General features: G+C 41.2%; 2 protein-coding genes across 4 annotated transcripts; one reads left to right on the top strand and one right to left on the bottom strand.

Annotated features, from left to right (window-relative positions):
* Positions 1-134: 134 nt before the first annotated feature.
* On the bottom strand, positions 135-5868 carry LOC133924562 (nuclear transport factor 2-like). 2 transcript variants are annotated; one of them, XM_062370156.1, is made up of 9 exons: positions 5529-5868; positions 5269-5409; positions 3525-3831; positions 2870-3126; positions 2612-2792; positions 1810-1928; positions 1664-1729; positions 980-1058; positions 135-709 (listed from the first exon to the last, which is right to left on the bottom strand). In XM_062370156.1, the coding sequence occupies exons 1-9, from the start codon at positions 5577-5579 to the stop codon at positions 576-578; spliced, it is 1335 nt and encodes a 444-aa protein (XP_062226140.1). In that variant the 5' UTR covers positions 5580-5868; the 3' UTR covers positions 135-575. The 2 variants fall into 2 exon arrangements, with proteins under 2 accessions (XP_062226140.1, XP_062226139.1); XM_062370155.1 differs by having other exon boundaries at positions 1810-1931; positions 5529-5865.
* Positions 5869-6656: 788 nt separating this feature from the next.
* On the top strand, positions 6657-12955 carry LOC133924561 (DEAD-box ATP-dependent RNA helicase 13). 2 transcript variants are annotated; one of them, XM_062370154.1, is made up of 16 exons: positions 6657-6943; positions 7036-7347; positions 7501-7691; positions 7945-8139; positions 8374-8550; positions 9003-9391; positions 9511-9691; positions 10174-10296; positions 10401-10517; positions 10870-10974; positions 11075-11215; positions 11350-11415; positions 11507-11665; positions 11944-12025; positions 12419-12510; positions 12615-12955. In XM_062370154.1, exons 1-15 carry the CDS (start codon positions 6751-6753, stop codon positions 12469-12471), a joined length of 2484 nt encoding a protein of 827 aa, XP_062226138.1. In that variant the 5' UTR covers positions 6657-6750; the 3' UTR covers positions 12472-12510; positions 12615-12955. The 2 variants fall into 2 exon arrangements, with proteins under 2 accessions (XP_062226138.1, XP_062226137.1); XM_062370153.1 differs by having other exon boundaries at positions 12419-12955.
* Positions 12956-13676: the final 721 nt, after the last annotated feature.

The raw sequence follows: 13676 nt of genomic DNA, 5'->3' as shown, positions 1-13676 counted from the left end.
TCAGGAAATAGAAATCGTGCGGGTACAGTAACATCACAACACAATTATTTACCATGAATCTGTGAAACAACTTTCACCAACGCCGTTGGGATCTCGTTCATATATAGCAACCCAGAGGTTTTCGTAAAATAAGGTTCACAAATGCAAGCTTTAATTAAGTAATTATCAGCAGACCAGGAACAGCGCCAACTGCAGCCCGCAGCAGCTAAAAGCAAATAGTTGCGTTCAAAGTCTGCCACCAGCGCCAATATAAGGTAGCCAACTATTAACACATGACAACCTAGGAAAATTACTGAAAATGTTCACTGACATAGAAAACTTCTAATGTGTTCTCAATGGACACCGATCTGAAGATAGCATGATCCTTTCTAATAGGTCACGGTAGCTGAGGAGCAAAAACTACCATAACGTAACAAAATGGTAACAGAAGCCTGTCCAAAAAAGACCCCATCAGTATCAGCTAAGCAAAAGCCAGTTCTCCTGATAATAGCGACTGAACAAAAATATACCCAGAGCTGCAACAGGTACAGAACACCGATGGTTCATGGTCATTCACTAGCAGAGCAGGTGCAAAACTAGTAGTAGCTGTCATATTGGCGTCCACCCTTTTTCTGGTGCCCATTTCCCTTTGATCGGGTAGCATACTCCCCATCATATCGCCCGCCATCTTGGTCCCTTGAGAAATCAGTAGTTCTTCCCCGTCCCCGTCCTGCAGAACAAGAAACTACAATTAACAATAGAAAGAGAGAATAAACACAGGAATAGAAGGGACAACTAGTTTACTCAAATTTCTTGTTAAAACTATTGTACGGAAACGATTATTACATTGGATCAGTATATTCCCTCTAGGTGACAAGGTTCCAAGAACCTCATACACTATTTCAAGCACATGTTTTATCAGTCTGATTGTCCAAACAGTATATCCCCTCTGGATAAGTCAGTATATTTCCTCTAGAGGACATCATGAGTAGATACTTACTTCCACCACGAGGAAAACCACTGTTAGGCCTCCTCTCCTCAACATGTACTAAACGGCCATTCAACTCTATTGGAGATGCCTGATAGACAAAAGATTCATAAGATGAGAGAGCATTCAGGTATAATTTGATATGATATAGATGTCATCACAAATCACCAATTTTTTTTCCTATGAACATCAAACTATGGCCGTAAACCTGAATTAAAAAAACCGGAAATATCTGATTTCACAAAACACTGTAAATTAAATAAAAGCACCTGGCATGCAGTAACTTGACCCTGTGGGTTTTGACAACATACAGCATAGTTACAGTTTTATACTCTTATACCAGTGAATATCTCTCTTTTTACTTTAGGGTTTCAAAAAACTATGGGGTATAGGATTACACTGGCAAACAACAGCTGTCGTGTTCTCCATTGTGTTCAGGAGAGTAGGCAAAAACTGTTTTGGCAAGTGGTTCAATATTCACATCACCCTTCTCTTTTGGATCCAGGTATAGCTGGTTAGCTGCATAGGTTGTGAACATGCGATACAATGCAGATTGTACAAGCCTGCAATGTTAAGGGAAACTTACATTTAAAGCATTCTGGATGCCCGACATGTTTTCAAACTCAACAAAGCATAGGTTGTGAACATGTGATACAATGCAGATTGTACAAGCCTGCCATGTTAAGGGAAACTTACATTTAAAGCATTCTGGATGCCAGACATGTTTTCAAACTCAACAAAGCCAAAGAAAACTCCAGCCTCCTGCGCATCAGTAGATGGAATTAGGAAGCCAGCAGTAAAGAAAAAACGAACATAAAAGCACTAGATGCAAGGAAAGAAACCTTGCGACTCCGAATAGCAACTCCGTCAGGTTTAATTCTTCCAAAAGTCTGAAATGCCTTCTCGAGATCAAAGACTGAAGTAGACGGCGAAAGATTCCCAACATAAACTGACAGAAACTCTTCTGGCAGAAAAGAAAACCATCAACAGTCAAGGCCACAGGAAAAAAAGACTCACACTGCCTATGGTTCAACAGTAAACCACTTAGTCCCGTACAATATATAAATGAAATAAAGAACCTTCGATTGGCTACAAGTCAGAAAATCTATCGCGTGAAGCAGATAGGTGTCACTAGTAATTTAGCCAAACAGGGCAAAACAACCTATGACACAACATAAAAGTACTGCCAGAATGTTTCAAGAAAGAAAAATACAGAAAAATACAAGAAGAATACAAGCAAACAGGGGTTTGTGTATTCTAACAAGAGTCCCCACTTAAATAATCAATTATTTACTTAACTGATAAGATGGCCATTAAAAAATGCTTAGCAACAATCAGCAATTCGAATTCAAACTATCCCGAGGGGGTCTTTGCTGAGGCAGGTTGCTGGGAAATCTTTTCTTGTTTAGTCGTAATTTGGATCCAAAACTCCCCTATCCTATCCATACAGGCCTTAGGAAACAGTTTGAGCTTAAATCCTAAAGTGGAAAAAGGTAAAAAAACGCATTTTAAGTGCTAAACAGCTAAATGAATTTGGTATTACGTTCATATTCTATAAATAGAATTAATAACAAAAAAAATTAAACACAGGTCCCAACAAAATCATCAGAAGCAAGAGTAAAACAATGTATAAAAGAAAGAAACCTTCATCCTCAGGGACACTAACAACCCGATTGGTGTCCAAGTTGATTTTTTCACGCACTGGAACTGACTGAGACTGCTGAGCCAACTGTACTGCCTGTTGTGACTCTGCAGTCCCCATCATGGCCTTGTTGAGAGGAGCGGAGTGAATAGCCTGATGACCAGTGTGTCCTTTTTTCCGCAACTGATATCATTGCAATCAATCAACGAAAAGGGAAAAGTAGGAATTCAGCTTAATACATATAACATGTGTTTGCTTACCACTGAAGCGTACGTCTTCGGTGCTTCTTCCACAGGCTCTTCCTCAAGCATAGGCGGGGAAGGAGGGTGAGGGGGAGCAAGAGGTGAATCCTGTTTAACATCTGTTGAACTTGGAAACAAGGAAATATGCTCTTCCAAAGGAGTGTCATCATAAGTCCCATCCGTAAACTCCAAAGGATCTTGCTGCTGCACTTCATGATTTTCAGCAGGAGCTACAACCTCCGTCGCCTCAAGTTCTCCAGCCAAACAATCAGATGCTGGTGAATTAAGCAACAAAAAAAATCTCATTACAATCATAGAAGTGGTTATGATTTGAGACTAACTTTCCCCCAATCTCAATGCCAAGGAATTCATTAACTATCTGGCAAAAAAAAAAAAAAAAATGAAAATAGGAATTTACATGGTAAAGTTTACTGTCCAGAAACTTTGTCCATAGATTTGTTACTTAAAATGAAAGGGATCAGTGAAGGCTTAAATTCGGTGGCATGAGGCATGAGAATTATCTGGTGACCTTGTGAGTTGTAATGTGAATTCTATTGTCTGCAGATCAAACAAGGCATCTACTTTTGATAATTAGAATGTATAAAGCAATATAACAAGTTCATGAAACAGTGAATGCTAGTTGTCTACATGTATATGTAACTTTAAGAGATACCTGTTTCAGCCATGGTATAAGGAGCATCCACCTGGGGCATGTTGTCAGCACAACTGTAATTAGCAACATGGTACTGATCATCATACTCATCACAGATGAGCTTAAAGATGTCACTAAATACAAAATATCCATCTTGCTTTGGAGCAAGAAGAATAGTCTGAACAAATCTCTTGCGAGCAGGGTAGCCCTTCAATTGCACTAGGCCAGTAACCAACAGCGTAATTGCCGCACCCCATGACTTTAAGAAATTAGCCGTTTTAACCTCAATCTTATGTATATTCATGGACATCAACATATCATTGATAACCTGCAGAAGTAGGTAACAATAAAAAGTAAGATGGTTATACCCAACAATGAACATATGGCTTATCAAAGTTTGCAAGATGAAACAACATTGTGGCCTAGTGGTAGAACATAACATTATGGTGGTTAGGTCAAGGGTTCAAGTCCCCACTCTCCTTCTTTGGGTCAAAGATAAATAGTTTCTCCAATGTATTCTCTTCAAAAGAACATAACTAATAAAAAGTCTATGTTTTTTTCTGTTTGCATAAAAAAAAAGTTACAAAACTGATAAACAACCAGGAAATGTATGAAAACCAATAAACAGTACACAACAAGGTTTTAAAACTTGGTAACCAGTATTCGCTCAGTCACCGCACCTAGTAATGATTACACGGTACTCGGCCATTTAACCTTTTTTTTTTCATTTACATGTTGGGTTTATACATTTATATTTATAGAATTATAGAGCACCAAAATAAACAACAAATGCAAGCTTTTCAACTACAAATGTGAATGAACAGATTTTATTGTAAAACAACTAGTGGAAAGACAATAAAATAAAGTAAAGCTCATAACTCATATCATATATTGTTTCAAAAGTAATACTTCATGATTCATTCCTTAATAGTTAATACCTACACCTTTAGGCTTTAGCACTAATACCCTATGTACCTAATTAAAAAAAAAAAAGAAACATTGGCAGCCATCCATGACATAGTTATGTCCTGTCACTAATTCCCTTTCCTGAAAAGTAAGACAATTGTTAGTCCTTTCACAATGCACTTAGTTGATAATAGCTTTATAATCTGTACAGAAAAACAGCAAACGCTATCCTAATACATGGTCTGAGTAATCACTACAAGCACCAAGTCATCTTGTACTTGAACTGATGGGCTGTCAGGGGTGTATTAACCACCTTGTACACGGCCTGGCATTCAGTTAAGCCGATTAATTGGCCACTACGCTGAGTAAACCTGATAAGTACTCGGTTTTGCATACCTCTAACAGGTTAGGCCACCTGTTACGAGTATATGGCCGAGTACTCGTAACAGGTTAGACCTGTTTTTAAAACGCTGGTACACAAGATGCCATTGAATAAACACAAATATATAGCACAAAGGAAATTTGAATCCGGAATCACAAAACCTTCAACAAACATGGTAATGGTAACATTCCCAATATCAATTCTAACGTACATCCTGCTCCCCAGAGTCCAAAACGGCTTCATTCCCAAACCCCAGAACAGATGGAAACAATCAACATAAACCAGCCATCACCCAGTCCATAGAACAAGACCTTCCAACGCATAATCACCACCAAACTTCGATCAAATAGAAGTAACATCAGCATGCCTTAAAATCGACCAACTTGTGCTTGGTATTTCACAAAATGATGTTCTACCAGCGCCAACCAGGGAGGAAAAAAAATACAGCAGAGCAACTACTAGAGAACGGGGTCATACCTCAACCGTCTCTCCAAACGACCACTGGCCCGTCTCGCAGTCCAGCCTCACGACGCTGCTGTTGTCCGTGTAGAACTGGATCGCCAGGTGCGGCTGGTTCGCCAGGACGTTGTAGTAGCCCGTCAGGAAGTAGGAGCCCACCTGCACGCGGACCAGTGAAACCACGGCACCAATACAAGACCCCACAACGCGTCATAAACCCGCCCAAAACCCCACCCCACAGCATTCCCCTCGTCGCTAGAGATCCGGCCCCCGCTCACCTGGAGGGCGTACTGGTGCCCAGCGATTTCCTGCTCCTGCTCCTGCTCCATGGTCGGCCCCACAAAACCCTAGGGAGGAGAACTCGGATCGGGGACGGGCCGCCGCGACTCCCGCGAGGCGCGAGTAAGTTCCCGGAGGCGACGGAGAGGTGGATGGAGGGCGGGCGGCTAGGGTTTGCGGGGCGCGGGCGCTCGCCGCCGGGGAGGAGGGCGAATGGGGATGGATTGGTGGAGGGGAGACAGCTGTGTGGGTTGGGGATCGAGTGGAGGGGCAGGGCAAGGTTTCAAAAAGGCTCCGTTTACTACCGGCTGTTTCTGCTCTTCACTCCCGTTTCCTCTTTTGGGATTCGAAGTCCCTTTTCCGGTCGCGCGAGGAGACGGACGGCGGTACGGCGAATGACGAGCGGGTCCTCCAAGGGAGCACGGCCGTAGAGCCCGCCCGTCGGTGGGAGTGGGTGGGCTTCATGGTGGCTTCGCGGCGGGAATGCGGGCAGTGAGACGTCGCGCCGCTCCGTGCGGGCGGGCCATGGGCACCTTTTGGTCGATTCGCGGGGAGCGTGGTGGAGCGGCGACGTGTGGCGTTCCGTGGCCGTTGGATTGACGCGGACTCGAAAGTCGTGGTCGAGGCAGGCCGGCCCGGGGTGGTGAGTTCACTTGGTTGGCCCAACTCAAAGTTAACAGTAGAATGGCTTGATTTAGAGCAAAAGAGTGATGCTATTCTTCAATCCCATGAAAAACAACGTTAGTTTCAGTCGTTGCCATCCCCTGTACCACCAAAATCCAACCGCTACCATATTTTCTTATTTCTCTAGCCAGAGCACCTCTGTTCTTCTTCTATGCGACACCTTTCGCCGCCCTACCCGCCCTTCACATGCTCACCCTCGCCTCCCACCCTCCTCCGTTGAGATGACCTCCCTCCAAGATCTTCCTCTAAACCCGATAATAGAGAATTCTAATAAAAATCAAACCCCATCGCTAAACCTCGCCGTAAGATGATTTCAGACGTCTCACGATTAGAAAGCATAAAAAAAAACAGTAGAATGGCTTAGCTCATCATGGCCCATGAGAGCGATAAGCGGACCAACCCAGGCTGCAACAAAGTATTGGCCCAAAACCCGAGCCAAATAAGTCCAAAACGGACCAAGACCGAAACCCTCAAGCCTCTTCTGCCCTTCCCTGCTGCCGCCACTCCCGGCTCCTCCTCCCGTCCCCTCCGCCTCCGATGGCCGAGACGCCGCCGCAGCTGTCGTCGGACCCTACCACTCCGCCGCAGGAAGCCAACGGAAGGTCCAGTAGGAAGAACAAGAAGAATACCGCCAAGAAGCAACCGAAGCGAGCCGCCGCCGCCGCGTCCTCGGGTGCCGGCACCATGGTTGAGGACCCGTTCCTCGTCCTCGCCGGCGGCAAGGAAGGAGGTAACGAATCCTGGAACCGCGCGTCTTGGGCATGCCTCATCGGTTGGGTTTCTCTGTGTTCACTGACGTGGCGGCTTGGGGATTGGGCACAGGGTTCCTGGAGCTTGAGGAGATCGACGAGGTGGACTTCGGTATCTTCGGGGGCGTCGTGGAGGACGTGGGAGCAGGCGAGGGGAAGGATCGGGGCAAGAAGAAGGAGAAGAAGAAGAAGAAGCGGAAGCGGGGGGATGATGACGAGGGCTTGGGAGGCGATGGTGATTTGGTAGTTGAGAGTGAGCAGGTGGAGGGGAAGAAAGGGGAGAAGAGGGCGAAGAAGAGGAGGAGGAACAGGAAGAAGAGGAAGGTGAAGGATAAGGAGAAGAACGCGGAGAGCAACGAGGACGTCACTGACGACAATGCAGAAGGTGATTTACGCCTCCGGATTGCTGTTTCGAGGCATTCACATTTGTGGATGTAGCTGTATTATTTGTTCGGTTTAGGTCTGTATTAGTTATTGTTACAAAATTGATTTCATCAGCAATGCGAGTTTACTTGAAACTGTTGTTTTTCAATCCCAGAGATGCAAGATGACAATGAGAGTATTGAACAAGATAAGGATGATGATCTGATTCTGGACAAGGATGAAGTTTATGCATGGCATGAGCTTAGGCTGCACCCTCTGCTTGTAAAGGCAATGCGCAGGCTTGGATTCAAAGAGCCAACACCTATACAGAAGTCTTGTTTTCCTGCAGCAGCGCATCAAGGCAAGGTTTGTCAAAGTGTTAATTGGTAGGCCATTGGCCACTAAACTTTTTTACATGAAAATGATGACATTGTTTTCCGTTATGTACCTGTTTTGTTGTTTATATGTTATTCCCTGCTGTTTGTTAAATTATCTAACTGATATATTCTTCTAAACCAACCATGCTATTCTTGGCACCTTAAGTTTAATAGTCATAAGTGCTGAACTTCTGCTCCAAGCCTTACGTCTTCTAACTGTGCTAACATTTACTCTGCAACAGGATGTTTTTGGTGCAGCAGAGACAGGTTCTGGTAAGACACTTGCTTTTGGCCTCCCTATTTTGCAACGTCTCCTTGAAGAGCGAGAAAAGGCCGCGAGATTACATCAGGAAGATAAAAAAATGGTGGACGAAAGTTCTAGAGGAAGCCCTCTACGTGCTCTTATTCTGACACCCACCAGGGAGCTTGCCAAACAGGTAAAAAAACAGCCTAACAGTTCAATTTACACATCCACGGAGCCTGTCAATTTTGATGCCTTTATTGTCTTGTGTTTAATTGAATTCAACTTTTAATTCATCATTGAATTAAAATTTCTGTCATTATTGATCCTAGAAGATCTTATGTGCAAAGATAGCACCTAATTTTCCTGTCCAAGTATAAGTTAGGGACTTAGGGTATGTCCTGCACATCATACAGTTCTTTATATACAGGTATGTGATCATCTAAAAGAAGCAGCCAAGTTCATGGGAATCCAGGTTGTTCCTATTGTTGGTGGTCTATCCATGGAAAAGCAAGAACGACTTTTGAAAAAGAAGCCTGAAATTGTTGTTGGAACTCCAGGAAGATTGTGGGAGCTCATGTCGATGAACAATCAACACCTTGTTGAGGTTAGTATGTGAACATCCGAATGTATGCGTCAACTTCTCAGTATGCATGCTGACAACTCAATATAACATACAATGAGATTTGCTTCCTTCTCATCAGCCCTACTTGATGTATTAATGCATGACCATTTCGATCTCCTCATTGCTTCCATCCACCAAGGTTTACCCCTTTAAATACTTCAGGTGACTGGAAGCCAACTAAGCCTTGTGTGGTTTGTGGTCTCAGGTTGAACTTCACTAAATCGTATACAAGGAAGCTTTTTTTAGCACATTTCATTACTGCTTCTATTGAGTATTTGAGCTTGAAACAAAGTTTCGTATTTGAAAGAGAATAAAGTAGAGCATAATCTTCTATACAATTTAGTGTAGCCTTGTACTTGTTGTAATTTTCATTTTCTGGTTATCAATGTTTAAGATGTGGTTTTTATGTCACATTGCTTTTCTTTATGACCCAGCTACATTCATTGTCATTCTTCGTGTTGGATGAGGCTGATAGAATGATTGAACGAGGTCATTTCCATGAATTACAATCTATCATTGAGATGCTTCCACTGACTAATGGTTCTGATGAACAAGCTGTAAGAACCACGTCAAACTGTGAGACTGTGCCAATTTTGCAAATAAAGAAGAGGCAAACCTTTGTGTTCTCAGCCACACTTGCACTTTCATCTAATTTTCGGAAGAAGTTAAAGCGTGGCCTATCTGGTTCAAAGGCATCGATGCCTGACGATGTGAGCTCTATCGAAGCACTGTCGAAGCAGGCTGGAATGAAACCCAATGCAGAAATAGTTGATCTGACAAAGGCTTCAATCTTGCCTGAGAAACTTGAAGAATCTTTTATCGAGTACGCCTTTCCTTTTTATAAATTCTTTTATATCTTGGCTATAATTGGCATCATTTTAGTTACACTTTTCATGCATTGACAGTTTTAGACTCACACATTATTGTTTGTGTGTTTTACAGGTGTAGTGATGATGATAAGGACGCCTGCCTGTATTATATATTGAGTGTTCATGGGCAAGGCCGCACAATAATATTTTGTACATCAATCGCTGCATTACGTCACATTTCCTCTATATTGCGCATTCTTGGAATTAATGTCTTAACAAACCATGCTCAAATGCAACAAAGGGCTCGCATGAAGGTGATTTTTGCATACAATTTTACATTCTACTTATATCTGATATTTGCTGAGCTGTGGGAATTGTCATTCAGTTTTCACAGAATCTTGATGGCTCAAGATTAGCCCAATTGCATTTTTTTTTCACTTTATCTATCCAAATTTAATGTTTATTAGAGTGTACTTCATGTAACTGTCTTCACTTGGATGAAAATTATGCCTTCTTTTATTGGAAAGCACGTTCCATCGTTTTTGGATGTCACTATTTTGTATCTGGTATACTGATGTTTGCCTACACCAGATAACCGAATCTGGGACTGGCACAATTTTCACTTTTTTCCAGTTCTTCTACGATTTATCTTTTACACTTTAGCTATATGCATTTTATGTTGATACTATCTGCACCTTGTTCTTGTGGAAACACACTTGACTACTTCCATACCATTTATGTCTACCTTTCCCTTTCATGAAAGAAAAACATTGAGTTAGTTGCTGTGTTCATTTAGGCTGTGGATCGTTTTCGTGGAAGTGAAAATTCCATTTTGGTCGCAACTGATGGTTTTGCAAGGGGCATGGATTTTGATGATGTGCGAACTGTTATCCATTATCAGTTGCCACACTCAACTGATGTAGGTGATATGTTTATTTCTTGAGCCTGCACTTCTCCTGGATATACATGTTATGAGGTCAATATAAGTAACTAGAGTTTTGCGAATTCTTTTTTGTTCCTAAGGTTTATATCCACAGAAGTGGAAGGACAGCACGTAAATCTTTGTCTGGCTGCAGCATTGCATTAATCTCTCCTGCTGACAAAGCCAAGTTTTACTCTCTTTGCAAGTCATTGTCAAAGGTAATTTTATTTCAGACTTTTACATTTGCTTGCAATGTTGCATTGTCATCAAGAAATGATGAGCACTAGTAGGCCTGAGTTAATCTCCTTTTGATTCATATGCTATATAGTTTAATTGTATAGACAGGGTGTTGAACTACTTATCATGGCTTTGCATAAGTTTATGGTACCATTTTCATCATTATATTTTCATGCTATCTACTCTTCTAGTCTTCTATTTTTCTCCGAGTCACATACCAATGTACTTGACGCTTTTTCTAGCATAGTTCTTCACCAGATCACGTCAGTGTTTTTTTTTTTAATTTTTAGCTGATAACTCAGCAAGTTCATAATTATTGATTCAAAATCTCAGGAGAACCTCCAGCAATTTCCTGTAGATCATGCTTACATGCCTGCAGTAATGAATAGGCTCTCCCTTGCTCGGCAGATTGACAAGATTGCACGTAAAAGTTCACAGGCAAGGCCTCTTGTGTGCTAACTTTCATGCATTCTCTTATATAATTTCTAATAACATTTTAGGTACTTGTTTATGCTCTAAGTTTCCCTCTGTTTTTCAGGAAAATGCTAACAAATCCTGGCTTCAGAGGAATGCTGAATCGATGGGATTGGTACTGGAGGCTAGTGACAGTGAAGAAGAATGTGTACAGGGCCACAAGCAACGGAAGGCAACTTCTGCACATCTCCAAAAGCTTCAACAGGTTTGGTTACTTAAGAAGATTTTCATAGGGTTATAAATTTTGAGCAAGTACACTCTTGATAAGTGTTCATGATTTTTACAATGTTCCTCTGGCTATATGGCTCATATGTCAGCACATTTTGCATTGAATTGTAGGATTTGAATGATCTCTTGCAACGCCCCTTGCAGCCTAAGACTTTCTCGCGACGCTATTTGGCTGGGGTTAGTTCTCTGAAATGGAGTACAAATTTATGTAACAATAATAGTACCGTAAACTGACACAATCCTTTCTCGTTCTCCTTCACTTGTCTAGGCTGGTGTTTCACCATTACTTCAAAAGCAACTAGAAGAGTTGTCCAAGAGGAATGTAAACAGCAATAGCAGTAAGAATGAGAATAAAGGCTCTCGATTCATTGCCATTGGTCAGGATTGTGTGGAACCCTTGCAAGCGCTTCAGAGTTCTGGGCAAGAGGTATGCTCAAACGAGATTCTCCATGGATACGTAGTTCCCCCTTTCTGGTAGTTGAAGTCGTCATTCTCCTTAGATACAAAGAACAAAGACACGTAGAGCTGTAGATCCTCCTATCTATTCGCATTTGTATGCTAGGGGGGAAATTGTCTATGGATTACTTTTTGTGTTGTTAGGGGCAAGAACTAAATATGAAATTTGCGGATGTGATTATTTGATTAGTTGCTTTTTTCGCATCTTATTGGTCCTTCTCTTATATGGTAGAGAATTTACGCTTTCAGGTTTGTGTAAACATAGACAAACAAAGAGAAAAGCGAAGACTTGCTGAGAATTGGAGGCGGAAGAAGCATGATGAAAAGAAACGTAAACTTCTTTCATCCTTCTCTTTCTTTTGCTCCACTTGCAGTTTGGCTCGCCATTGGTAGTGGCTCTGCCCAATTGCTGATTTCCAAATATTAGAAAAGAAATGGACAACTATCCTTCCATCTACTTGATTATAATCAAACTATTTACAAATGCATGAATCACATTTTACCCTGAATAGAACTTACAGCCTAGTGGTGGTGCCACGTATGTATTGATGTTAGCACGTTTGTTTGGTTTAACATGTAAAGGCTGTATATCATTCCAGTGCTAGATGGCAGTAGATGCCACCTTGCTATGTGGAGATGCTGCCTGTAATATTAAGAAAAAAATGTCCAAACGTTTTACAAACAGCAACAATCGGACTTTCTGATTTCTGGTTTTACTTTTCAGGTACACGAGAGCAGAAGAGAAAGGTGAAGAGAAAAGCTAAAGGGAGGGACTAAATAACAGATGAAAGAGGATATGTATGAGCCGCCAAGGGGGTGTAGATTTACTAAGCAACTTACTATGTCTGACCGCTCGATTCCTAGAATTCGTTTGAACTGTGCACGAATTCCTTTCAGTAATGGTGTTTTTGCCATGATAGATCATTGAAGGCACCAGATTGACACTAGGATTTAGATGTGATGGATATCATGTTTTGCGGCTGAAGATAAGTTACAATGCATGAGCACTGGCTCTGAATCTGGAAAATTAAACATATTGCGCAGGTGCACTGTAACATGGTCTCTGTAACGTTTTTTTTTTGTTAAAGTTTTGCCCAGGCAGTGTTCTGATGCACTTGTGATGGATGTATTTCGCAATGTAAGTTTATCGAGGGAAACAACAGTACTGTTATCGAAGTACTTTTATGCTCTGCCTCTGCTTTATGTGTAAAGAAAACAAGTATATTATTCCAATATACTAGTAGGTATTTCTTTTTGACAACTGTCAGGTGTGTCGGATTCTTTGATGGGTAACTGGGTTTTCCGAAAGGGGAGCAGTGAGGGCCGGCCTTGACAGCTCGGTGCGAAATAAAAATTGGAGGCCCTTTTAAAAAATAATATTTCTATTTTAATTGAAAATTAAATATTTGGTACATTAAAAAGTTCACTATAAAGATAATGTTATATGGTGACAATGATACTATATTAAGAACTACAAATTATAGGTTTGGACTACTAAGGTTAACACTTTTTAGAGAATCGTAACAACCAAAGTATGAAAGTAGCTTATCATCGATTTATTCATTACCAAAAAAAAAAGAAACTATTTATGAGTTTGAGTGCGCGATGATCATTTCAAACAATTTATTCTATCATTATTTGATTCAAAGTTATTATTCACTCATGATGGTATCAACATTAATCTCATCTAGCGAATTCTTGATGCGTAATGCAGACAAAATATTTTACAATTTTTGAGATATTGCTGACCTTAAATAGTTTTTTTAAATAATTTCATTTTTAAAAAACTTCTTTCAGCTAATGCTACAGTCACACGCGCAATAAATAGGATTCGATAAGTAATATAAATATTATGATAACAATCTAATATATTAATAAACTCGAATATATCCATACCTTTCCGGTGACAAATGAAGAGCATTAATAAGAACATCGAGTCCTTCTATTGAGAGCTTATGTTGAACTATAATCTCTCTTTTGTG

The sequence above is a fragment of the Phragmites australis genome, chromosome 7 (genome assembly GCF_958298935.1).
Source record: "Phragmites australis chromosome 7, lpPhrAust1.1, whole genome shotgun sequence".
Lineage (NCBI taxonomy): Eukaryota > Viridiplantae > Streptophyta > Magnoliopsida > Poales > Poaceae > Phragmites > Phragmites australis.
The sequence above is the reverse complement of the archived record's forward strand: the minus strand, read 5'-3'. Positions and strand labels throughout refer to the sequence as shown.

Excerpts from the sequence above, each read along its gene's own strand:
- LOC133924561 (XM_062370154.1), top strand. The coding sequence starts at position 6,751 with ATGGCCGAGACGCCGCCGCAGCTGTCGTCGGACCCTACCACTCCGCCG. Across the intron at positions 7,692-7,944 it reads CAGCAGCGCATCAAGGCAAG|GATGTTTTTGGTGCAGCAGA; the intron begins GTTTGTCAAAGT and ends ACTCTGCAACAG. Across the intron at positions 8,551-9,002 it reads ACAATCAACACCTTGTTGAG|CTACATTCATTGTCATTCTT; the intron begins GTTAGTATGTGA and ends TTTATGACCCAG.
- LOC133924562 (XM_062370155.1), bottom strand. The coding sequence starts at position 5,579 with ATGGAGCAGGAGCAGGAGCAGGAAATCGCTGGGCACCAGTACGCCCTC. Across the intron at positions 3,127-3,524 it reads TTATACCATGGCTGAAACAG|CATCTGATTGTTTGGCTGGA; the intron begins GTATCTCTTAAA and ends TTAATTCACCAG. Across the intron at positions 1,730-1,809 it reads TTGCTATTCGGAGTCGCAAG|GAGGCTGGAGTTTTCTTTGG; the intron begins GTTTCTTTCCTT and ends ACTGATGCGCAG.